Source organism: Cotesia glomerata, linkage group LG6, assembly GCF_020080835.1.
Source record: "Cotesia glomerata isolate CgM1 linkage group LG6, MPM_Cglom_v2.3, whole genome shotgun sequence".
Taxonomy (NCBI): Eukaryota; Metazoa; Arthropoda; class Insecta; order Hymenoptera; family Braconidae; genus Cotesia; species Cotesia glomerata.
Window position 1 is genome coordinate 2,010,548 of NC_058163.1, and position 27,690 is coordinate 2,038,237.

The 27,690-nt window shown below is 26.6% G+C and overlaps 1 protein-coding gene across 7 annotated transcripts; it reads left to right on the forward strand.

Moving 5' to 3' along the window:
- The first annotated feature begins 656 nt into the window (after nt 1-656).
- LOC123267528 lies at nt 657-27,217 on the forward strand. 7 transcript variants are annotated; one of them, XM_044732193.1, is made up of 17 exons: nt 657-722; nt 3,819-3,931; nt 4,620-4,677; nt 8,070-8,130; nt 8,377-8,458; nt 9,073-9,173; nt 9,246-9,408; nt 10,159-10,331; nt 20,448-22,524; nt 22,971-23,171; nt 23,235-23,484; nt 24,304-24,867; nt 24,949-25,163; nt 25,223-25,425; nt 25,506-25,681; nt 26,385-26,549; nt 26,626-27,217. In XM_044732193.1, exons 3-17 carry the CDS (start codon nt 4,674-4,676, stop codon nt 27,114-27,116), a joined length of 4,926 nt encoding a protein of 1,641 aa, XP_044588128.1. In that variant the 5' UTR covers nt 657-722; nt 3,819-3,931; nt 4,620-4,673; the 3' UTR covers nt 27,117-27,217. The 7 variants fall into 7 exon arrangements, with proteins under 7 accessions (XP_044588128.1, XP_044588125.1, XP_044588126.1 ...); XM_044732190.1 differs by lacking the exon at nt 657-722 and adding an exon at nt 2,254-2,965; XM_044732191.1 differs by lacking the exon at nt 657-722 and adding an exon at nt 2,254-2,965 and having other exon boundaries at nt 8,073-8,130.
- Nucleotides 27,218-27,690: the final 473 nt, after the last annotated feature.

A 27,690-nucleotide genomic window follows, 5' to 3' on the forward strand; every position in this document is an offset into this window, starting at 1 on the left:
TAACTTTTTTTAAGATTTTATCAGTAATTATTTATTCATAATGTTTTTTAAAAATAAGTACACGAAAAGAACAAGATGACACTGGATATCATCCCAGATTATACTGAGTGAAAAAAAAATTTCAGATAGTAGCTAGTATAATCCAGATTACAATGAGTATAATCCAGATATCACGCAGTATAATCTAGATTTTTTTTTAGCTACTATCTGAAATTTTTTTTCACCACAGATATCACTGAGTATAATCTGGGTTGATATCCAGTGTCATCTTATTCTTTCCGTGTAGGCAGTAATTTAATAAAATTTTTATAAAATTTTTGTTGGTATCTTTTAAAATAAACATTTTCCACCAATATATTTTTTTGAATTAATTATTTTAAATGTTATTAAAAATTCAAACATTTTTAATTAATTATCTTAATAATTTTTTATAATAATTAATATATCTTAATTAATTTCTTCTAATTATTATAAGAATAATATTCTTCCTTCATTATATCCTTCTAATCATATTCTTTTTATATTAACCTAGTTTTTTAAGTTCTAAATAATTAGTTCTAATATTAAAAACAATTTTTATTTTTTTATCAATTTTAGTGACATTATTTTTAATAATAAATTTATTTTTTGCAGGATTATTTTTTATAAATCTCAACAGCAAGATGACGGTAGTCCTTTCACACCTTAGGAAGAATACACTAGCGCCACAACACCAACTAAAGGTAAATTTCTTTTTAACCTAATTGATTTTTTTTTTAATTTATATGCGATTTTTTCTAATTATAAAAATTGTTTTGCAAAATTTAATAATTCTTCTTTTGCAAAAAAAAAAAATAAAGAAAAAAATTGTTATAAATTTTAATACAATATAATTAGTGATAATTATCAACAATAATCAACAAGTAATTAAAATTATTTTATTTAATAATTATAATTATTAAATAAAATAATTTTAATTACTTGTTGATAGTAAAGAAGAATAATTTAAAATTTAAAATTCAAAAAACCGCCCCTGTGTTAAAAGGTAAAGAAACTCGCGTAAAAATAATAATTACGCATGCGTATTACCTAAAATAAGTGCGCAAACTCAAATATATTTTATTTTGCGCCCTAATAGGGGTTGTGTTCTATGTAGTGTATAGTAGAGTATCAAAAAGGGATGATAGTGTCTCCTAGATTAATTTTTTTCATCCCGGGGTGTTTAGTGGCAACCGTGGTGCCTTTTGTGCGACTTAATTAATATGATCATCTCTAATAATTACAAAAATAAAAATAATAAAAAAACTAGCCAGATAAATAATGTTTATAATTGTAAAAATTATTACTCTCACAGTATCAGTTGAGTGTTTTGATAAGATGGAACGGGAATTTATCTTCAAAATAAATTAATAATGTGCCAAAAAGTGAAAATTTTATTGAAGAAATTTTTAATTTAAAGTTTTTTTGGATTGATTATTTTTACCGGTAAATCTTTCGGGATTTTTTTATGGGGAGTCTATGGAGTAGTTTAAATTGATGAGAAATTTTTTATATATCTGGTTAATAGATCAATAAATTTATTATTCAAGGACTGTCTTAATGTAGAAAGTTCCTATTAGAATTTTTTTAATTTTTAGGTACATTATTATTCATTTTAATGAATAATATATTATTATTAGTTGAATTGTTTTTAATTTTTTTTTTATGACATTCAAGTTAGCTGTCACTTGACCAATTTTTAATTTTATTTAACAATTAAATTATTTTTAAAAAATTACATTTTTAATTTTTTTAAATTTCTACATGTCAATTTTTTTTTTTCCCATAATTTATTTGTTAACAAAAGTTTTAAAAATTATTAAATATCTGCTAAATTAATTTTCATATTTTTTTATGAAAATTAAGTTGGCCGACAATTAAAAATTTTTAGAATTTTTTTTTTATTAAAAAAATTAAAAAAAAAATGTCAATTGTAAAAAACTTCAAAAACTATAAGTTAAATTTTTTAAAAATGTTTTTTCGTTTTAATTTAATTATTAAAAAAAAAATCAAATAATTAAAAACGTCGGCTAGCTTTAGTATCATATTTTTTTTTTCAATTGTGAAACAAAATTAAAATTCTTAATAAATTTATTTTTCTTCTGAAGAATATTAATTTAAATAAATTCTATAATTTTTTATTAATTAAAAATTAAAGTTGTCTTCACAAAAAAAAATATTAATTATTAGCTTCACACCCTAGTACATTCCTTGAAGTAATAAAATAAATTTACAATTTCCCGGTTAGCTAATTATTATAAAAGAAGTAAACAATAATGCGTCGCCGTGAAAGCGCGCGCATCCTTCTGCCCAATTGTCCATCGGTTGTGGTCGTTATCGCCGTTATTGCTCAACTCTGATCGTCTACAAATGAAAGACAGCTAACTATAACTGGAAATAGGGCTATAGGGCACAGGGTAGATTAATAAGCCATATACACCACCCACATCCCACCACCCTGTCCCTGGATAAAATTCCTAAAACGCCCAAAAATATTTTACAGATTGAAATAATTAATAATCGACGTCTTCCATGACGTCTTCCAGTTTTATTAAACTAACAATAGCCGTAATAAACAATAATTAAACCATGATTATTATTGTGATAAGTGAGTGGTGGACACGAAGATTTTTATCTAATTTTTATTGTGAAAATACTTGAATTTATTTTATATTTATATATTTTATATTTAATGAATGACAGTGATAGTGAATCCCCATTGGGGTGGAGTATTAAAGAGTTCAAGTACTCTTTTTATCTCAAGTACAAGTGGTTGCAATTAAAAACAAAAGTCCATTTTATTTTAGATTTCTTCTTTAGTTTTTTTAACCAAAAGTCGTTCATAGTTTAAGTGTTTTCATTTTTTAAATATTCATTATTAAAATGGTTGATCTCAGTGGATACGTCATTATCCTTATTAACGACAATGGAAAAATTAAATTATACGGTAAGTATTTTTAAAATAGTATTTTCTAATATAATAATAAAGTTTGCCGACATTTTAGATTTTTTTATTTTGATTAATTTATTAAATTATAACTGAAAAATATTTTTTAAAAATTGCACTTGTAGTTTTTCAAGTTTTTAACAATTGAAAAAATTTTTTTTTATTTTTTAATAAAAAAAATAATTTTTAAATGTCGGCTAACTTTATATTCATCTAATTAAAAATTTTTTATTAATTAAATTACAACTAAAAAGATATTTGTAAAAAATTGCACTTATAGTTTTTCAAGTTTTTTACATGTGAAATTTTTTCAATAAAAAAATTTTTAAATGGATAACTTTTTTTTCTTTTGTCAATTTTACAAATTTTAATAACAAATTACGCTAAAAAAATGCTTATAAAAATTTACACTTGTAATTTTTATTAATTTTCAAATGTAAAATTTTTTTTATAATAATTTAATTACAATAAACTCTGGAATAATTTTAAATGTCTTTCATAACTTGTATAAATAATTATTTTTAATGAAAATTAAATTAGCCGACATTTAAAAATTTTTGTTATTTATTTTATTGAAAAATAATTTAAAAAACATTTTTTTTTTAATAATTCTTTAATAAAAAAAATAATAAAATTTTCTAACTTTATTTTCATTTTTCTAATACATATTAGAAATTGATTTTTTTACTTGATAGTTATTAAAGAAGAAATAGGTCATAAATTAATAATACTCGACGTACCACCTTTTTTTACGCTACGCCGCTAGTGGATATTAAAATTTCATCCTTCAATTACTTTTCAAGCTTAGGAATTATTTTATTAATATTTTAATAATTATTTATTCTTTTTTTAGGATCCTCGGCTGATAACGCCGAGTATCCGGAAGTCAGCGACGAAATTCTGGAGGTCAACGGACGGACGCTGGAAAATGCTACTGATGCTGAAGTCAGTCAGCATATTCACCAGGTGATTTTTATTTTAATTTTTATTGTCAAAAAATTTTAAATATTGATCTAACCTCACTTTTTTTAATCTCGAATTGGAATCGTATTTTTAGAAGTATTTTTAGATTGATTGGTAAAATTGTGACGCTTGTTATCTAAATTCACTTTTTTTATTTCTATTGTATTAAAATGTAGGCTCAATGTCACAGAATGAGGTTATAAAAAAGGAATACAAATGGGAAGTGTAAATGGTAGTTTATTTAAAGGTTATGAGTTATGATGATGAATGAAGATCAATGGAAAAGATTATTTTTAAAAAGTATTTTAAAAATAATTTTAAATCATCAATTTTTAAACTAAAATATATTAATTTTCTTTAATAAATAAATTATGGCAAAAAAAAACTCATTAAAAAAATGAACTTGTTGAAATTTAATAAAATTAAAAATACAATTTTTTTTAAATAATTTTTTTGTTGAAGAAAATTAAAATATTGTCAAGTGATAGCTAAATTTAATGTCAACTAAAATTATTTTTTTTTTTAAATAAAAATATTATTAGAAAATTGAATTTAGAATTTTTCAAATTTTTTTTTGAAATAAAAATTCTTCAATAAATTATTTAAATAAATTTAATTATTTAATTATTTAAATAAAAAAACTTAGCAAAAAATAAAACAAATTATAAATTACTATAATTTTTAATTTCAGTGCATCAGGTCAGGAACAATCAGTCTCCAGGTGACTAGAAGAGCGGGCCATAAAATGAGTAAGTTCATAATTCCTAAACAAATTTGTTAATAAATAAAATTAAAAAATACTGACGTTAGTTCGAGATGAAATTTAATTTAGCAGATATTTAATAATTTTTAGAATTTTTGTTAACAAATAAATTATAGCAAAAAAAAATTGACATGTAGAAATTTAAAAAAATTAAAAATGCAATTTTTTTAATGATACTGAAGTTAGCCGTCAGCTGTAAATTAAAAAAAATTTTTTAATCAATCAATTACAATAAAAAAATGCATAATAATAAAGTTAGCCGATATTTTTGATTTTTTATTTTGCTTAATTTATTAAATTATAACTAAAAAATATTTTTAAAACATTGCACTGATAGTTTTTAAAGTTTTTAACAAATGAAAAAATTAAAAAAAAATTTTTTTATAATAATTCTTTAATAAAAAAAATCATAAAAATTTTTAAATGTCGGCTAACTTTATTTTCATAAAAAATTCTTCTAAAATTTTTCACATATAATTTTTATTAATTTTCACATGTGGAACTTTTAAATTAAATTTTTTTGATAATAATTTAATTGCCATAAAATTCTAAAAAAATTTTGAATGTCATTTTGTTAAAAATAATTTTTTAGAATTAATTTAATTGTTTAATAAATTAATCAGTTCGGGTGTTGTCGCGCTGGCTCGTGTTAGTCCGTAAACCTGGGACTCGTTAATGAAGTTCGGGTCAGTTCGGGTCCAATCGGTAAGAATCCTTCTCTCGATGTTGTCGGTCGTTTCCGTGAGTCACGATTCGAGGTAAATAGCTCACGAGTTTTCAGGTGAAAATAAAAATGACTGGCGTGCATACATGTATATATATTAAATGTATATACTAGTCACATATATGATGCACGGTGAATGTGTATTAGTTAAATAGAGATAATAAATAGTTTCCAGAATACAAGTGAGACGGAGATAAAAAATAATAGGTCAATTTGTATTGAATAGAATAAATACCGGTAAGGCGGGAATGCAACCTTCGAATGTTATTATATATTACCTTTACATACATATACCTGTACTACACTGTACGGTATTGTAGTATGGACTTTCATGTCGATGTACCATTACGCTGCCGTGATTCATTATTAAAATTATTATAAATTTTTAACGTCTAAATTCTCCTCTAATTATTTATTTATTTTTTTTACGCGCAAAATACAAAATATTTATTACTGTGCGAGATATTTTAATAAATTTTTACAACAGGTGAGAGAAAAAGATAGTTTCTTCTTTAACTAACAAAAAGTTTTTTTTAAACATATGCAGAACTTTTTTTCTACGAGTTTTAGATTAATTTGTAATTAGTGATATGAACCGTGACTTGTTCCACGCTTTTAACACATCGGGAACAAACATATGGATTTACATTTTGTTTTTTTATTATTTAAGTATCTAATTTATTTTTTCTTCTTTTTTTTTTAATTCCAATAAGTCGATTTGGAAGTTAATGATGATGTGTGATTTAAATTCGATTGAATGGAGGCCGATTAATTTTACAGTTAGGAAACTGGTTTTAGACCGAAAAGTAATGGCGAATTGTTATTGTATTTATTTACAATTTTTTTTTTTAATAATTATTTATTTTATAATATGAAAATTAATTTAGCAGATATTTGATCATTTTTAGAATTTTTGTTAACAAATTATGACAAAAAAAAAAAAAATTAACATTTAGAAATTTTAAAAAATAAAAAATGCAATTTTTTTAAAATAATTTTTTATAATCAATTTAATTGTTAAATAAAATTAAAACTTTAATGTCATTATAATAATGTATTTTTGTTTTGTTAATTTTAGGATTTTTTTTTTGGAAAATTTAAAAGTGTCTTATGATTAAAATTTTAATAATTGTTTTATTTAAACTCATAAAAATTAAATTTTCAATTTTTTGATAAAGAAGAAATTTTTAAACGTGATAAAACAACAACAATAATTTTTTTTTTTTTCAATAATTACATTTAAATGTACAAAATTTGATTTTTTCAGCCAAAAAAAAATTACATTAATTATTATAACGTATATTGTTGACAAGTTAATGATTTTCATTTGAGGTTATGGCGTATTCAATAAGAGTGTAAAAATGACATTTTAAAGCCGCTAAAAATATTTTTATTCACAAAAAATAATTGTTAATATTTCTTCTTTTAAAAATAACTATTAAATAAAATTAAAGGTTAAAAAGAAGAAAAATTAAACAACATGGCTTCTTAAATATGAGAGAATGTGACACTCCCGCTACCCAGCGGAAAAATTAAAAAACAATTAAATTTTTTAGGCGAATTAAATAATTGAAACTTAAAATCGTTTGGACAAAACTTGAGAAGTTTATAAATAAAATTCGCTAGATTAAAATAAAAGAATAAAAAATTCCTCGGATGACTTTTACGATAGAATCCAATAATAGCAAGCCATTAACTTTGAAAGTTAATAATAACTATGGTGTAGACATGTAATTTTTCTAAATTACCCAGTAGAGTTTTAATAATAAAATTAATTATTATTGATTAATAATTAACATATAATTAACCCGGTATTTCCGGCGTTTCGCTCGGTAAACATTGAATTTAAATGAAAATTAAGTTAGCTGACATTTAAAAATTTTTTTTCATTAAGAAAATTTTCATTTGTAAAAAATTATAAGTGCAATTTTTAAAAAATATTTTTTTGTTCTGATTTAATTATTAAAAAATTAAAAACGTCATTTAGTATTGTTAAATTTAATGAATTAAAATTGAAAATATTGGAGTAAATAAATAAAAAATAAAGAGTATTTATTATCATAAATATTAATATTCTGTTTTCCTTTCGTTTTAATTATTTTCTTGAGCTCTTAGTAATCTCGAGTCTTTTCACTCATCTCGTTGGATTTTTTTCTCTTGGATTTCTTTTTACTCTTTTATTATCCCAAAAAGAATCGCGCTTCCAAATATAAATGGGCTCTTTGCTCAACCTAGTTCAGCTTCAATGTAAAATAACGTCTACTGTTAAACACATCCACAACGATAAAGTTAACTTATCTTTTTAACAAACTCCTATTTTAAAAAACAAATAAAGTGTTTTTATTTAAATCGCCGTGGCAATCACAATATAAATAAAACTATCGTGTCTAAAAGATAATTAAAAATGAACAAGCACAATTCTTGGCAAAATTATTTTTTTAAAAAATTCATATGTTGCGTTGATAGTAAAAATGATTTTAAAAAAAATAATGAATTGACTTTTAATGACAAAGAATTAATAATTAATGATGATCAGAGAAATAGTTTATTTTTTGATAAAGATTTTAAATTTATTGATGAAGATGATGGTAATTTTTTTTTTTTTAATTAATTATTATCTATTTGATTTATAATCACTGTTTAATTGTCCCTAGAAGAATTGGATGGTCCAAATGCTGATAAGATACGTGACGCCTGGGTAATTGCATTAGAAAGGTACATTTTTTTTTTTTAATATTTTTTTATGTTATTTTATTGAAAAAAAATTACAATAATAATTTTTAAAGTTCAAAAAAAAAAATAAAAACTAATTGTAAGATTAAAAAAATTTTTTTTTAACTATTTTTTTATGTTATTTTATTGAAAAAAAATTACAAAAATAATTTTTAAAGTTCAAAAAAAAATAAAAACTTATTGTAAGATTAAAAAAAAAATTTTTTTTAATCAAATTATATTTTTTAGAGGCGCAAGAGAACGTTTGCAAAAATTACCAGCATTAAAAAAAGTAAAGCCACGTGATATCCAGGCAATATTACATCAACAGGTAAGATAATGAAAAATTTATATTATTTTTTATTATTTCACTGCTTAATTTATTGAGAATACTCCATTAAAATTACGTGCTAATTGCTGAAATTATTTTTTTGTATTTAACTGCTTTATGATTATTACATTACGCTCATAAAATCGGTAATTGTTTATCGAAAACGGAAAAGCAGAAAAAAAAAACGTAAATATACAGTGGAACTAAATTGCGGTTTTATCCATTGGCACAGTAATTTATACGCATATATATATGTATATGAGTTAATGATTATCGCTTATCTTTATCTCTTAATCTCTTTTATATTTCTATATGTACGTACATATCTACATTGTAGTGTAATTACACCACATACCACGATAATTAAATCTGTGGATCAAAACGACGTTATATAAGTTTTATTTTTTATTCAAACTCACTTAGCGTAAACTAAAAAAAATTTCTAAAGGTCACTGCTACAATTTTATGTAAAACTTATTTTTTTTTTTTAATAATTATTATTAGATAAAAATTAATTATGTTAAATTTTGATTTGATGACTCGGCTTTTTAAAATAAATTTTTTTAATGGGCGTTGATGATAAAGAGCTTAATCATCAATAAATTATTTTTTAGATCAATGAAGAAAAATCAGCATCGACGAGCAAAATCGAAACACCAATAAATAAAGACTCTAATAGTCCAAATAATCATATTACCGTAACACTTGCTGATGGGTAAGTTTTTTTTTTTTTTATTATTTAATTTTTTTTAAATTGTTGGTTAATTTTTTGGGGTTTTATTTGAAGACAAACGGCAAACCGTACTCCACCCTCAAAATTAAGCAATGGAACAGTGCCAAAAAGTATAAGTAACGATGATAATGAAGTATTGATAAGTAACGATGATCATTATAGTAACAAAGAAGTTTTAGAAAAACAACGAAATTATTCTGACGAACCAAAATTACTGGTAATTAATTATTAATGTTTAATAATTATAATTTTTGAAGTGAAACTTTTTTATCGGCATGAGAGAAATTTTATAGCAATGTAAAAAAAAAAAATCGTCACGATTTTCGGTTACGCGCCATGTTTTTTTTTTTTTTTTTTTTTAAATCAAAGTTCAGTATAGCGACGTAAAGAATAAATCTAATAAACATTATTAATTCTAAAAATAATTAAAGAAACAAATTAAATAACAATTTAAAAATCAAACAATCACACAATTAGAAAATAAAAATATGCATACGTACATCTTGTTTAATTATTCTTTTCTAATGATTTATTCATTGATTTTGAATTTGATACTTTAATGAATAATTACAATTATCTACTAATAACTTGTGTACTTGAGTAAGTTATTAAATAAGCTGATTAACTAATTTTTAGATTAAATAATGGCATAGTCTAAATAATGACAACAATGGTAATTACGATGCGATCATAATTGATGAAATACAATAATTATAATAAGAGTAATGATAAAATCAATTACTCATATATTATTTGTATGCATGTCTATAATACTAAAACAGCTTTAATTTAATACGGAAAAAATTTTTTTTTCTTAAACCTTATCGACCCAATTTCTGTCAAGTTGTAAATAGTAAAAAAATGATACGTCATAAAGAAGTTTCACTTCTTACCTGTGTACTCTGGTACACACACACACATATTTCTTTATTTTTAAAATATATTTATAATAATAAATTAAAAACAGCATCCATCAGTAACGTCAAAATTAGGCGAAAGACGATCGAGTAGCCCGTTCCAAAATGGCAGAACAGAAGTACTGATCGGAGAACCAGAAGGTGGACCAAGATCTCCACGTGGTTCAACTTCTTCGGCGATTAATGACTTTCTGAGTACCGACAATCCAGAACCTATTTGCAGGTAATTTATAATTATTAAAAATATTAATTTATTGATAGAAGAAAATGAAACTCACCCTCAAGCTATTTTCTCTTTATACCCCGATACAAAGAAAGTGTTTTCTCGTATTTACAATTTATTCATAGGCGCATAATAGAAATGGTCCTCAATTGACAAAGAGATACACGAGTATTCACATGCAGATGAATAAAAACCTTTTTATTTTTCTCCTTCTGCTTTTTTTTTTATCGTAGCAGTTGCTAATAAAAGAGTATTTTTGACAACAATCGTCGCTTAAACTCTTATAGGTTACATGATACTCTTTAATTAAATTTATCTGGTTGAATAAGCCAACCTTTGTGTATATAACGATTATTGTGATGATCGTAAATATTTGTTTTGTTAAATTAATTTTTTATCTCCCAATTGAGGCCATGCGTTAATCCAGCGTATATATAAATGTATCAAAATATTATCTTAACACTCTGATGTGTGATTCACTTTAACATCTGTTTTGTTATCTACCGCTACTGAGTAATGTGTTTGTTTCAATTTATAAATAATAATTGATATAAACCGCTAAAAGTATGCCGTTTTATCAATTCTAAAAATTTAAACTTTTTCTTATTTATTTATTTATTTATTTATTTACTTCTGGTAAAAACATTCTATAGAGGTGCAGAAAGCACCTGTGCATAGACACCAGAAAAATATAATACATTTATAAAATTAATTAGTACAATTGATCTAATCCACCTCACAATATGCTTTCTTAACCTTTTATTATAATTTAGCGTTTTCAGATTATTCGGAAGTAGATTGAAGTATTTTATTGCAATATAAATTGCATTTTTAGTACTTAGTGTTCTATTAATTTTTGGTAGGGTTAACTGTCTAGACCGTGTATTAATTATTCTCTTAGAGTACAAAGCTTAGAGTTAAAGCTTGGACAATGAAAGATTGTTTAATCTTCAGTGGTCCTAACAAATCATTAGTAGTTCTCATTTTACTTAACAATTTATTTTGAAGATTTACAATAGGTTTTAAAGTGTTATCATAGGCACCACCCCAGGCTATAATTCCATAGTTTATAACACTTTCAAATAGACCATAATAAATGATTTTTAGTATCGATGAGTTTGTCCAATTACTTAATTTATAAAAGAGGAAGGTAAAGTACTTGAGTTTTTTTCATTAGTTCCAAAATATGTTTGTTATAAAGTTCCAAATTTTCTTTTGTGGCGGTCAATTCTAATTTTATCTTCAAATCTGTGGGAAGAAATAGAATTTTTTCAGTAATTTCCCTGAAATTTCTTACCAAAATAAAAGCAAGAATTTAGAATAGATCATAATCAAAAAATCCCAGTGAATAGATACAGATCTAAAAATTTTCCAAGGGTAGGTTTTAAATTCCTAGAAAAACTCCTTTGATATTTCCCCATCTTTTAAGATAGAAATATCTGATGTTAGTATTGGTAAAGCACCTGCGTTAACAAACAGAGGAGCATTGATAGTCAGTGGAGCTTGAGTTTGTCGTAAAAAAATAATAAAATACACCTGACAGCCGGAAACCCCAGTACGAATGAAACCCGGACCCTCTTTTTCTACCAAAATACATGCGTAGCCCCTTTACATTTAACATTATGTTTTTCAACACCTACGGACTAATACCAACAAAAGATGATGACTACGACCATAACGTACAATAAGGTCTTTTCACCCGTAACTTTCAACCTGCTCTTATATGTGCGTATATGTTCCCCTGTGTAATGTTGTTCTTGAATTTAGGGGTCTTGAGGCCCTGAATGGAACGCCTCCTCCGATGAGTCATCCGACTTTAGTATTAGGGTAAATCCTACAAACATATGCTCACTTAAAATCCATTTTTTTATTGCTGGTAATCTAAAATATTAACCTTTTATTTTTGTGTTGGGTGTTATTAATTTTATAATTAACATTCTTTAAAAAAAATTTTTTAAACATGATTTGTTGATTTATAATTAATGTTAGGGAAATATTTGGTTCAACCCATAAACATGGTATTTAGAATTTTTTAACAAATTTTTAACAAATTTCCAAATTTCGCTCAAAAATAATCTGATTAATTAAAAAAAAACTGCGGCACCTACCCAAAAGTAGATTATAAATTAAAAATTAAATATTTATACTATTAAAAGTACAAAGTGTAAAAATACATCAATTTAAATATCTAAATATAAATATATATATATATGTATGTATATACAAGTGAAACATTAGATAAGAGATATCAGGTGCCACACTGATGATAAATGACATTCCGACTTAGTTTTATTTCTCATTGTCTCGGTACTTTACTTAGCTATTTTACTTTGTTAATTGCACACTATGTAATACCTTCTTTTACTATTATATTATTACCATAGTTAATAATAGTAACTAATAGTCTTACAGATAATAACGTTAACTGTTTTTATACAAAAGTGAGTACCTGGCTTCATATATACATATCGAATTACTTATAACATAACTTGTAATATACTATACTAGTCCCATTTTGTGGGTAGTTTTTTTTTTCTCTGTGGATTTTACATCAAAGAATGCCGGTTCGTGGAAATAGTCCTTGGAAATAAAAAAATACATGTGGAGCTTTGTAATACGAGACTGTGTGCTCGTAAAAAAAATCGTGAAAAAGAATTAAAAAATATTTCATGTGAAGAAAATTTTTTTTTTTGATGGAATATTTAAAAGTGGCAATTTTTTTTTTTAGTAATAAAATTTTTTTAAATTTTTGGATTAACAATAATTTAGAGTTATAAATAAATAAAAAATAAGGAAATAAATTTTTTTTCAATTCTCAGGACATTTAAAAGCAACAAGAAAAATGTTTTACTGCCAAAGGAAAAAATGAACAAATTTAAAAATATAACAATTGACGTCACGTGTATAAAAATAAATTTATCGATTGATTTAATAAGACAACGGTTGGTGTTTTCCTGAGATAGAGATAGCAGAAATAGAAATAGATATGTTGAATAATTTAGTGAGAAATTGAGGATTTAATTTTAAAATACCAGGTAGATATTGAATGAACGTAAATATGGATATTCTGGAGCACAAGATAAAATAAATAAATAAAAAGGTAAAAAGCAATTCGGATGCTGGTAGGACTCGGGTTGGGTACTGCAAACACTTTGCTTTGAGAACAGAGGGTCAAGCGGGCTACTACCTCGGTCCACTGGTCCTTTTCTTGACCTTTCTATATTTATATCCTTATTCTCGGTACCTAGGATTTAAAATTTAAACAACTTGAGCTAAAATACTCTCTACCCTCTTCCAATACATAATACAAAAGATCTTTCCAAGAAGATTTACAAAAATCCTTTTATTTCTCAGTTTAGAGTTTAGGTTTAGCTCCAACGCTGGAATTCACCTTTAGACTTTCTATTTATCATTCAGTTGAGTCATTCAAGAAAAATTTTGCGAGTATCCCTGAGAAAATTCTCACTCATATTTTCTTTAAACTTTATTTTAAATTTAAACATTAATTTTTAAACTGAAAAAATTCCAAAAAATTTTTCTTAAATATTTAATTAATTTTTTTTTAATTTTATAAAAAATACCCAAATTTTTTAACTTTTACACAGAAAAAAAAAAAAATAAAAATGGCTTTAATTTTCTCCAAACAGAATTTAAAGTTTTCTTCAACAATTTAAAGTTTGTCATTGAAAAATTATAAACGCTTACAATCATCGAACGTCCAGCCTATTGTACTCGCTGTATATTTTAAAATTATAAATGGACTGTAGTATTGTATAGTGAGTAAATAATGCTTCAGTAATCATTTTTTATGAATGCACTTTAAAGTTATAAAAATTTCTGACTTGGCAAAATTACCATTTTTTATTTCTTCACTAACTTCTCAATGTTTGAATAATTTAAAAGCTCTTTCTTTAAATTTATTAAAACTTCTCACTAACATTAACTAACCGTGACACCCTCCGCTAAAAATTTACGAAAGTAAGAAATTACTGTTTCAAAAACTTTTTACTTAAAAAAATCAAATAGAATATTTTGTCATTTTAATAAAAATTCATTAATCAGCAAGAGTCTAATTACATATAGTAAAACAAGTAAGCGTAAAGGAAGATCTCATTAAAAAAAAAAAAAAAAAATTAAGGATCACTTTGCAAACAAGAACACAAAACCTTATATCAGTAATCATTATATCTCTTATGTTTTTTTCCCATGACCATAAAGATCAGATTCACACTCACATATAAATTTATCCTAGCAAAACGTTATATACATCTGAGAAAATATTGCAGTGACTTTAACGCTCCAAAAGAAAGATTGACAATTATTTTGAAGAAAATAAGTAAAGACGCCCCCCTCAGAGGGCGCTTTACCATTTTAAAAAATTAACATTTTTCTGGATTCTTTAGCATAAATATACATTTTTTCTGGCTGGTATTGTGCATCGTACACACAAATACGCACATAGAGAGACACATTGACATTAACAGAACATTAAACGCATTAGGCTTTTACCTGAATGCATTTCTGCACTCTTGAGTAGTAGGGATATATATATAAGTGTATATATTTGTGTGATACACACTGAAAAATGTGTGTCCGTGTAATAGTAGAAGTAGGGGCCACCTTCATCCGGGAAGTCGTGGCCGAGGGGACTGGTAAACCAGCGAAGCCAACAAACTCAGTGTAAAACCGTCTGAGCGTCACTACAGACCTTTATATGAGCATTTTTTTTTTTTTTTTTTAGTAAATATTGTTCAAGTTTTAGAAAATAAATGAGCCAAAAGTGCCCAAAGGATAATTTTAAAGTGAAATTTTGAAACTTATAGGAGAAAAAATGAAATTTTGGGACTTTTCTTCTCAAGATTCTGACACCAAGTTCAGAGTGATTCATAATTTTTAATTTAAAACCTGACACGGTGTGCGTAGTTTGTAGTTGTGTGGGAACAAAACAGGTTGCTTGGAATGTGATGACGTAATATTAATGAAAAATATTTTTTTAGTGATAAATGTGGTCGAAAAAAAAAAAATAAAATAATATTGTCTTAAATAAAAAGAAAAAAATAGTGAAATTAAGCAGAATGGAATTTAAGTGGTGAAGAAAATAGTTTTATTTAAATAATTGTTTTTATTTCTTCATCATGTAAGATTTAGAAATGGTGGATTTTTTAAAAGGAAAGCCGGTTTAAAGGCCGGTAAGATATTTACAGCTAAACTGACGTTAATGCACTTAAATTCATGACTAACAAACTCATTACTAAGGATACTAATTAGGATAATGGAGAACTTAAACGATTTTGAATTTAAATTTTAAATCACAGATACTTTTTTTAAACAAAGTTATAAATAAAAGACGACTGCACCCATAACAGGCGCCCACGTACACACTACGCTGAGAATACTTAACAATTAAAGTATAATTAAATAGCAAGTTGCATTTCATTTAACTGTTAGATTGTTGTTATTAAAAGCCACCATGAGGATCCTCAAAACATTGCATTGGTAGGTTTTATCATAATTATTCTTGCTTTTATTTTAAACACCTCAATTATCTTCACAACAAATTACTTTTATTATTTTTTAATAAATTATTTCACAAATATTTTTTTTTTTTTTTTTTTTTTTTTTTAATCGAAAAATTAATGGAATTTTTGTTAGAAAAAAAATAAGAAACATTTTTATTTTTTAACGGGAATTTAAAGTTGAATCATTCAGCGGCTTCGAGCTCTAACAATCTAATTACTATCATTACACACGTTAAGTTGGTTAAGAAAAATCTAGACAGCTCAAAATCCGTATAGAAAATCTTTTATGTTTTATTATTTTAATATAATTTATTCATTTTTCTAACAGTACTTATTTAATATTTTTTATTTTGATATTTTCAAAAATTAATTAAAATTCTTTTTAATTTAATTTAAAAAATCACTTGATGTTTTTTATTATAATCTTTAAGTTTATTTCTTCAAAAATTTCTTTAAGAAAAATATAGTTAAATTTTATTTGGAGTTTTTAGAATGATTTAAATTTAAATAAACTATTAAATTAATTCAAAAGAAAAGAAGAAATATAAAATTAACTCCAAAAAAATAATTTATCTTTTAAAAATTAATAAAATCCTTGAAAAAATGTTGAATAAAAACCCGTAAAAATTTTTTAGTTCATCTAGAAGATGAACAATGGCGTACTCAGATGCTTGAAGTGATATATCTAGATTACTTGACTTATCACTTGTCTTTTAAGTATACCCAACTCTTCTACGGAAGATCTTTTTTCTAAACAAGTTCCACTTATATTTTTCATCCTCGCCAAAATATAATAATAATACACTTGTTAACTTACAAGTGGTTGAGTTGTATTGTTGTGTCCTCTTGTCCTTCGGTTAAAAACTTGACTCGAATAGTTTATTTGATACTTCAAGGGGATTAACATCTATCCTCGTACTTCATAATAATCACGGCTCATGAATTATTTACGTATTGTATTATAAAAAAACACACACACACACACACATTTTTAACTTTGATTTTAATCCTTAGATATTTATCATATAATCACATAGAAACTCATTTCGTAGGATTATGTATCGTTAATATTTATTAAAAAATTAAGAGTCCCAAGGGATCGTCATTTTTTTATTTTTTTCAAGGAGTGGTTACTGGATTTTTATTTATTTTTAGACCAGTAGCTCGATTAGATAAAAATAAATACAAATTGACATCATTTATACGCTTAAATTCCATAATGTGTCATTTTGTAATCTACTAAGTCAACTATTTGTCTTAAATATTTTTATTTGGACTGTTAGTTTTATTGTTTGATAAGATAATCGAATTTTTTAAGGTAATACGGAAAAAAACTTTAAAGTCAAAGACAGCTGGGTCGTAAAAAGAGCATTAAATTTGGTTTAATTAAATTATAAAATGTCAGGGTGATTGTAAAAGTGATTTTAAATGACTGTTTGAATTATTGAAGGCTTTTTTTGGTCAAAAGTAATTTTTTCATGGAAAAAAATTTAATTTTTACAGAAAAAATTATAATTACACTCTGATTTATATTTTAATATTTTTACAAACAAAAGTAAATTTATTATAGATAATTTTATTCGGAAAAAGCATCTACTTTGTCATAAAAATCCAATTTTTAATATCAACCTTAATTATTTTTAGATATATTTAATTATCTGTAATAAGAATATCCTATCATATAAATATACATACATATAATATAAATATAAATACTATCATATAAATTTTTATTAAATTCTAATGAATTAAAAAATTGAAAAAAAAAAAAAAATACTGTCAGTTAATATTAAATATTAATTATTAAAAAATAAAGTTAAAACCAGCTTACGAGCGTCTATTTTCTTAACAACTTTGATTTGAAAAGCATTTTTTTTAAATGCCGAGTTTAAATTAATTTATTCATCTAATTATATAATTTTTTTTTTTTTTTTTTTTGAATTAACAATATATGAAAAATTCATAAAATTGAATAATCGAAATTAATTGCATGCTTTATAATATTTAAATAATGGGTGTCAATAACTAGTTGATAATTTTTAAGTTGAATCTCATATTGACAGCCAGTCGACAGCGCTATCACGCCTTTTTTTTTACTTTGACCTAAAAAATTAACTGTAAGAGTTTGAACTCTTCTGATTAAATAAATTATTTTTAAATTAATTTTTATATTTTTAATAGTAATTAATCATTTATGGAAATTATTATTAATAAACTTTAATAATATTAATTACTTAATAATAATAAGTTTGGATAAATACGAATAAGCAGATGATTCTCTAGGCATGCTTAGTATAGGTGTCAATAATTGGGGCTAAGGTATGTCAATAATTAGATCAATCAGTTTTTTAACCTGTCAATAATTGGTGTATCCGGATACTCTATTTAATTATTTAAAATTAATTAGTAAATATCAGTGATTATGATTTTAAAAGAAGAAATTGATTTGTAAATTTGTAAAACATTACTTGAGACATTACCACAAACAAAATTCAACGATATTGATATTTGATTGCTTAAAATCAAATTATAACTTTGTCTCTTATAGTGTCTCAATAATTGGAGCTTTTACCTTATAAAATGACCAAAAACTTGGAAAATTTTCCAATTTTTCTCATCGAAAAATATTTAGACCCTTGATGTAATCAATGAGTAATACCCTTGAGAAAATACCGATAAAAATAGTAATTTTTTGTTTAGAAATCGTCTCGGTAGCTTTGGTGACTCAACGATGTGTAAAAACATGTTCCTCGTTTACTTGCTAATTCCAATAATGATAAAAGAAAAGAGAAACTTTGATGATACTTCAAAGAGCAATAGTTCCTAATGATCACGTGCATTAGTGTCTCAACATTATCATACAATAGACCTTGAAAAAAAAAAGGCGATAAAGAATAAAAAAAAGATAACCCCCGACGTCAGACGCTCTTTCTTTCTCAGGAATTTTTAAAGCTTCCAAAGAAATAAAGAAAAAAATCTAACTAATTTTTCAGCTGAATGAAAATGACCGTTGGATATGAAATTTACTTGGCATGCGTGTTTAAAGGATAATAAATAAAAAATGGCTGAATGAGAGTTATTTGATCAACGGTTGGTGCGTAACCGCACTGGTACAGCGGTACAGCGGTACAGCGGTTTATTATTGCTGGCTATTGTCCTCACCTTACTTTTGTTGTGTTTCTTTGTTCATCGTAACACAAATTCCTATCTATAGATTATGTACGTGTTCATTTACATGTGTTAATCGATATACTGTGAACTAAATAAAATAATACAATAGAATTGAAAAATAAAAAAGAGACGCTGGGTTTTCAATTATTTTTTCAATTCAATCATTTCGTAACGGAATTATTTCCTTTTAAATTCATTTAATCATACTTGATCTCGTAATTTTTTTCTAGATAAATTAAAAGCCCCAATTATTGACACTATAAGAGACAAAATTATGATTTAATTTGATTTTAAGCAATCAAATATCAATATCGTTGAATTTTGTTTGTGGTAATGTCTCAAGTAATGTTTTACAAATTTACAAATCAATTTCTTCTTTTAAAATCATAATCACTGATATTTACTAATTAATTTTAAATAATTAAATAGAGTATCCGGATACACCAATTATCGGCAGGTTAAAAAACTGATTGATCTAATTATTGACACCTATACTAAGCATGCCTAGAATCATCTGTTTATTCTTATTTATCCAAACTTATTATTAAGTAATCAATATTATTAAAGTTTATTAATAATAATTTCCATAAATGATTAATTACTTTTAGAAATATAAAAATAATTTATTTAATCAGAAGAGTTCAAACTCTTACAGTTAATTTTTTAGATTAAAGTAAAAAAAAAAAGGCGTCAAAGCGCTGTCGACTGGCTGTCAATATGAGATTCAACTTAAAAATTATCAACTAGTTATTGACACCTATTATTTAAATATTAATTTCGATTATTCAATTTTATAAATTTTGCATATATTGTTAATTTAAAAAAAAAAAAAAAGTTATATAATTAGATGAATAAATTAATTTAAACTCGGCATTTAAAAAAAATGCTTTTCTAACCAAATTTGTTAAGAAAATAGACGCTCGTAAGGTTTTACCTGGTGCAAACTTCATTTTTTAATAATTAATATTTAATATTAACGGACAGTAATTTTTTAAAATTTTTTAATTAATTAGAATTTAATAAACATTTATATGATAGTTATTCTTATTACAGATAATTAAATATATTTAAAAACAATTTGTCAATAATTGGGGCTTTTACCTTATTTCAAAATTAATAAAATATGTAACTTTTGAAATTTTGATTTAAAAAAAAAAGTTTGGAACAAAATTTCTAGAGAATTTAATAATCTACAAATAAGGTCTTGTAAATTTCAATGGAGTTATTATTTGAGGAGCTAGAAGCAGTTGAAATGATTTTACAACAGGTTATGGGCCCGGGGCGCAAAATTTAAAGATTTTAATCCAAAAAAAAAGGAGCTTATAAAAAATAAATTAGGTTAATTACCAAAAAGCAATTCAACTTTAATTGCAAATTAATTTAAGTAATAATTACTAATTAAATTAATCAAAAAAATTTGTTGCAGGTCTCGCCGGCGCAGCGCCACCAGCGTGAACGACATCCAACTGCAAAACAACAATAACTCTCCATCGCTACGTGAATCAAAGGATTCACGTAGCCCCCACATTCCTCCAGATGAGATGTGGGTCCCGGGGGTAACCCCGGGTCACCACCGTGAGTTACCAGTCGACGTTCCCGACACTCTTCTCCAGCAAGCGTACGCAAACAATAAGGTAATCTTACCACTGTCACCTCCCCCGGCACCACCACTACCAAAAACAACCGACTCTCCAGTAGCAGTAACAGTTTACCCGTCGACAAAGTTAACAACCACCACCACCAACAACAACCAGCGGCCCGGAAACCAAGTCGATTTGCCGCTTTCAGACCTGCGCGAGCTAACCCTAAACATTAAAAACGATTCATCTTATCACCACAAAAACCTTCATCATACCCCGCGAAATAACCTAGACGCTGCGCTCCCAGTCAACGATCTCTCCGGGTTCACTCACTTAATCGAAATAACAGTTGACAAAAATTCAGATAACTCCAGCAACGACTCCACCACCAAGTCGCCGATCCTCTCGATATTCGACGAGATAGACAGTCCAACCAGCAACCACTCTCACCTTCAGATAAAGGAGTCCAACGTTGACATCGACGACGACTATCCTTTCGCCAAAGAAGACTACCCCACCATGCTAAAGACTTGCAGCGACGATTCCGCGAGTCCTAGGTCCTCCTCAGGCCGGTCTGACTCAACAACCGCCTTAGATACTAGTCTTATAATCCCCGGAAAAGAGTCTCCGCTCTACGATGCGAGAAGAATAGACCTAGGCTCTCCTTGTCGCACTATTCCGGACCTCAGTATCTACGGAATGACCCGCGAGACAACCTCCTTTGATAATCCAGCCTATGGACTGGATTTGCATCAAGGTTTATTGATCCGGTCTGATGAAGTCCTAGATCTCAGAATCATTGGAGACAATTGCAAGAACTGCGAGATAATTCCTATCGGAAAGCCTGAAAAATCTCTGGGTAAAAAAAAGAAACCCAAGAACACTTCTAGCTTTGATGTAGATCTAATTGCTGCCAAGTCTACCGATGATCTGCTTGCTGCTGATCTCACGGGGTTCGTTGCTAGAACCAGCATCAAGAAACCCCCGAAAAAAAGCAACCTGCCTGTGCTTCCAACTCCTCCACCTTTGCCGCCGCAGGTTCCGACTATCAACGGGTATTCCACTTTGAGAAACGACAGCCACAAGAGCAACTCACGGGGATTTAGAGAGGTCGCAGTTGATTGTCCTCCGGACTTTATTCCGGTGACTAAAAGCCACCCGATTTATCCGCCTCCGAACAAGGTCGAGGTGAAGAATAAAAGCAGTGATAGCAAAATATTAACTGATAGGAGCAAATCTAAAGAGAGTGTGGTTGCGTTGGATGACAATGATGGGCAAAAGGTAAGACTAAAAAGTCTTAAGCACCCGGGTAAGCTTTTAACACCACGACCGATTTCTGTATTATCTAACACTATTCCTAACATGAGCCCTAACAAGATTTTGAAAAATCGAAAAACTCTTCCGATGTCTTACAGACTTTCTGATGACGATAAAGACGCGAATTTTTCACTGATGATTGATGATGACAATTCCTGTGTTGGGTTGTCATTCTCGAGACTCTATAGCTTTCGAAACGAGAGCTTTGATAATAAAACAAACAGCATCAAGTCGATGGTTAATAAAAATGATGTTTTGGGTACAGATAGGGATTTTGATCAGTCTAAAGTAAATGTTTACTTGGACAATGCTGAAAACACCGCGTTGTTTAATGCCTATGAATCCCTATCGCTTCCCTCTTACGCTTCTACTGCTTCTTCTTCATATTCTTCACTATCATTAAAGAGTAATTGTCACTTTAATCTAAACACAAACGACGCTTCTTTAATGCTTACTTCACCACACCATTCTTTAAGTTATAATAATAATAATAATAATAATAATAATAATAATTGTAATAGTAATGATAGTAATCATAACAATAAAAGTGTAAATGATGGTATACAACGGGATGTAGAAGCAGTAGATAGTCATCAAGATCACAAGGTAATTGGGATGGATAAGTTTTTTTTTTTTTTTTTTTTTTGTAATCACTTGGTGACGGATGCATGAAAGGTGATGGAGCTTTAATTATTTTATTAAATTTATTTAATATCATCGTTTTATAGAGACATTTTTTATCGTTGTTTGAATTTTAGGTTATAGTGAAGAAAATTTGAAGAAATAATTTTTTAATAAATATCTAACAGCTAAAAAATTATTTATTCGGGTTGTTATAAAAAAATTTTATAAATTAAACGTAGTAGAACTTTTAAAACAATTAAATAAATATCATAACCTAAAATGGAACAAAGAAAACGGTGTAATAAATCTCAAAACTAATACAAAAAATTATTTTAAAAAATATCTTGGAAAATGATTGAAAAAATATTCTTGAATTTTAGCTAAATAAATAATAAAAAAATTTATTTTATTCTGATTTGTTATTTTAGGGTAATGGCGTTAAACCATTATTACCACCAAGAGATCAAAAACGCGCGCCAGCTCGCCCGCCAAAAGATAATCTACGTTTATCCACGCGTAATAGTACTATTAATGATAACAATGACAATACTAGTAGTAATACCGGAATAGAATCATCGATAGTATCACAACCGACGCCACAGCAATTGCAAACGATTCAAAAATACAAGGTAAATTTTTTATTTTTTAAAATTTGGGTTGTTTTGCTTACTTTATTTATCTTGTTTATTTAGGAACAATTGAGACAGCGCAAAGACTTTGAGGAGAGACGGGAATTTCTTAACCAATCTTTGCGCGGTTCACAGAAACTCCATGCTCTTGAGAGCCATGCGAAACAACTTGCTGGACAGGAAAATCCGGCTTACAACCAAGATGAGGTTACAAACACCACGGGGAATGTACGGAAGGAAAAAGAACAAACTTCGGGTCAAGCTAGTCCGAAAGTTGCTGCTGATGAATTGCCAGAAGATCCGAAAATTTTATGTAAGTTATTTATCATCTTTCTAATTTACAATTTTTATTACCTTTTTTAGAGAGAGAGAAAAAAACTTTAAAATAATTTTTATTTTATGATAAAAAATAATCCCCGCCCGTCGTAATATTCAATCACATTTAATCCTCTTGGTGAGATAAAAAATACGTCCATCACATCTCATTTTTCTCTTTAGCATATCTTTTTTCACATAAAACCTTTGAGTAACATTACTTTTTTTTATTAAAAAAAAAAACTGTGTTTAAAATTTTAATCCTATTTAAATTATATTATATATATTTAGATTGCATTCGAAAATGCTCTATCTCTAGATAGATAATTAAGAACTATTAAGGATATAAGCTCATTTTGACATTACACTCATCGAGAGCTTTCATTTGAGTACCCACATCAATTTTTCATATATTTTATATATTTATATATTATATATATATATATATATATATATATATATATATATATATATATATATATATATATATATATTTTTATTTTTATGTATATATTTTATATATATTTTATATATATTTTATATTATATTTTATATTATATTATATTATATTATATTTTATATTATATTTTATATATATATATTTTATATATATATATGTATATATGAAAAATATATCAAATATGCATGTGGGTACTCAAATGAAAGCTCTCGATGAGTGTAATGTCAAAATGAGTTTATATCTTTAAAAATGTCAATAGTTAAAAAAGTACAGTGCAATTTAACTAAAGTCATTAGTTAATAAATCAAAATTTGATTTATATTGATAATTATTAGTAAAATGAATTTTTTTTTCCAGCTTACGGAGAAGTGGTAGCAACTCTGGAAAGATTACAATTACAATTAAGGAATCTATCAGGTGCCTTAGGTATATCAGGACCAGGTGTAGAAGCCGAATTAGAAGCAGTCCGTTCATTAGTCCAACAGCGTCGTTTCGCGACGGCATTAGCGACCCACAATTTTATAAAAACAAAACTTCGTACTGGAAAATTGCACAAAGCTTACAATGATGACGCGTCGAATTTAGCGCGTGATTGCGTTGAATTATTCGAAGAATGTCAAACAACCCAGACTGTTAAATCGCCCGAAACATTAGCGATAATTGAAGAATTAACTGGGTTATTAACCAGTTATGACATGGAAGGATTATTATTTGCTCACGATTCAATAATTTCATATTGCGACGGCATACAATTAAAAGACGGTCCATTGTCATCGTCAGCAAGTGAGCAATCATTAAGCCGTCATTCGAGTTTGCGTGACTCGTTGCGTAATACCGATAATATTAAAATAATTAAAATAGAAAAAACCAATGAACCACTTGGTGCTACTGTACGTAATGAGGGAGATGCTGTCATCATAGGTAATTTATTTTATTACAGTCATTTATTCCTTACATCAACTATAATCAATAAATAATTATTTTTTTTTTATTTTTATTTAGGACGCGTTGTTCGTGGAGGCGCTGCTGATAAATCAGGGCTGTTTAATGAAGGCGATGAAGTACTTGAAGTTAATGGCGTTGAAATGCGTGGCAAAAGTGTTAATGAAGTGTGCGATATACTCGCTAGCATGCAAGGCAGCTTAACATTTATAGTTTTACCAGCTTCGTCAGTCGTCCGCAGTAACAGTGACAGTAGACTTGAAGATAATAATTTGGTAAGTAAAAAAAAAAGTTCTATTGTATATATATGAAGCTAATTAATTTTATTTATTAGATACATCACGTAAGAGCGCACTTTGATTACGACCCTGAAGAGGATCCTTACATCCCATGCCGTGAATTAGGTATAAGTTTCCAGAAGGGCGATGTATTGCACGTAATATCTCAAGATGACTCTAATTGGTGGCAGGCTTATCGTGAAGGCGAAGAAGATCAAACTTTAGCCGGCTTAATACCCAGTCAAGCGTTTCAACACCAGTGAGTATCATCAATTTATTGTATCCGATTACATAAATGGGATCTTTATTAATTAATTATTGTTTTTATCGTTACATAAGGCGCGAGTCGATGAAACAAACGATAACTGGCGGTAAAACAACACTCAGAAGTTCAAAGAAGTCTAGTACGTTGTTATGCACACGGAAAAATCCAAAGAAAAAGAAGAAGAGGGCTAAATTTGGTGGGAGTATCAATGATGATGGTTATCCTAGTTATTCAACAACGACGATTGATGGTAATTTTATTTTTGAGTTTGTTATTATGATATTTTTTTAATTTATATTATTAAGAGAATAAAAAAATTATCTATCTCTATAGATGCATAATTAAGAAATGACCTTATATCTTGAAAACTATTTACATTTTTGAAGATATAAGCTCATCCCGACATTAAACTCATCGAGACCTTTCATTTGAGTACCCACATCAATTTTTCATATATTTTATATATTAATTTATATTATATACATGTATATATGAAAAATATATCAAAAATGCATGTGGGTACTCAAATCAAAACTCTTGATTAGTGTAACATCGGGATGAGCTTATATTTTTAAAATCACCAATAATTAAGAAAGTACAGTGCAATTTAACAAGAGTCATTATTTAATAAATACCTTGTATCTTGTGAACTATTGACATTTTTAAAGATATAAGCCAACCCCGACATTACACGTATTGATACCTTTCATTTGAGTACCCACATCAATTTTTCATATATTTCATATATTTATATATATTATATATATGTATATATTAAAAATATATTAAAAATTGATGTAGGTACTCAAATGAAAGCTCTTGATGAGCGTAATATCAAAATGAGCTTATATCGTTAAAAAGGTCAATATTTAAGAAAGTACAGTGCAATTTAACAAAAATAATTATTTAATAAAGCAAAATTTTATTTACATAATTTTTTTAACTTACTACAGATTACGATAGCGAAGAAGTATTAACTTATGAGGAAGTAGCATTGTATTACCCTCGTGCAAGTCATAAAAGGCCAATAGTACTTATAGGACCGCCGAATATTGGACGCCATGAATTGAGACAACGTCTGATGCAAGACAGCGAGCGTTTTGCTGCAGCTATACCACGTAATTAAAATAAAATTTTTTTATTAATTTAATTAAAGTGAATAATATTTATTAAATGAATAATACTTACAAATAGATACAAGTAGACCACGCAAAGGCTCTGAAGTTGACGGACAGGATTATCACTTCATAACCCGGCAGCAGTTCGAGACAGACATCGTGGGTCGTAAATTTGTGGAGCATGGGGAGTATGAAAAAGCTTATTACGGTACATCTATCGAAGCAATACGTAGTGTCGTTAATTCCGGTAAAATTTGTGTATTAAATTTACATCCGCAGAGTTTAAAAATATTACGTAATTCGGATCTAAAACCTTATGTCGTATTCGTCGCACCACCTAGTTTAGAAAAGTTGAGACAAAAGCGAATTAAGAACAATGAAAATTACAAAGAAGACGAGCTTAAAGATATTATTGAAAAGGCACGCGATATGGAAGACAAGTACGGACATTTATTTGATATGATTATTATTAATAATGATACCGATCGTGCTTATAATCAACTTTTAACAGAAATTAATTCTTTGGAGAGAGAGCCTCAGTGGGTACCTGCCACTTGGGTTCAGTGATACGCGATTGATATTAATTATAATAACGTTAAATAAATTTATTCATCACAATTTTATTTTTAACGATTAACGATATTGCTTAATGCCAAATTATTTTTATAATTTTTGTCTATTGAGATTTTTTAATTTTTTTTAAGGCATGATTACTTAAAAAGTGTAAATAATTATTGTTTTAAAAAAACTTGAATTAATTAATTTAATTTAAAAAATTAATTTTTTAATTGGAAATTAAAAAAAAAAAATCGAATTTTTTTTAATTAAAATTTTTTAAAAAGTGTGAATTTTTATCATTTTAAAGAAATTAAATTATTTTATTTAAAAAATTAATTTTTTAATTCACGGAAAGAAATTTGTTTCAAAAAATTATTTAAAAAAAATTTCATTTTTTTATTTTTTAAAATTTCTACACGGAAAGAACAAGATTACACTGAGTATAATCCCAGATGATACTGAGTATAATCCCAGATGATACTGAGTATAATCTGAATTTTTTTAAATGCTATCTGAAATTTTTTTACACCACAGATATCACTGAGTATAATCTGGGATGATATCCAGTGTCATCTTGTTTTTT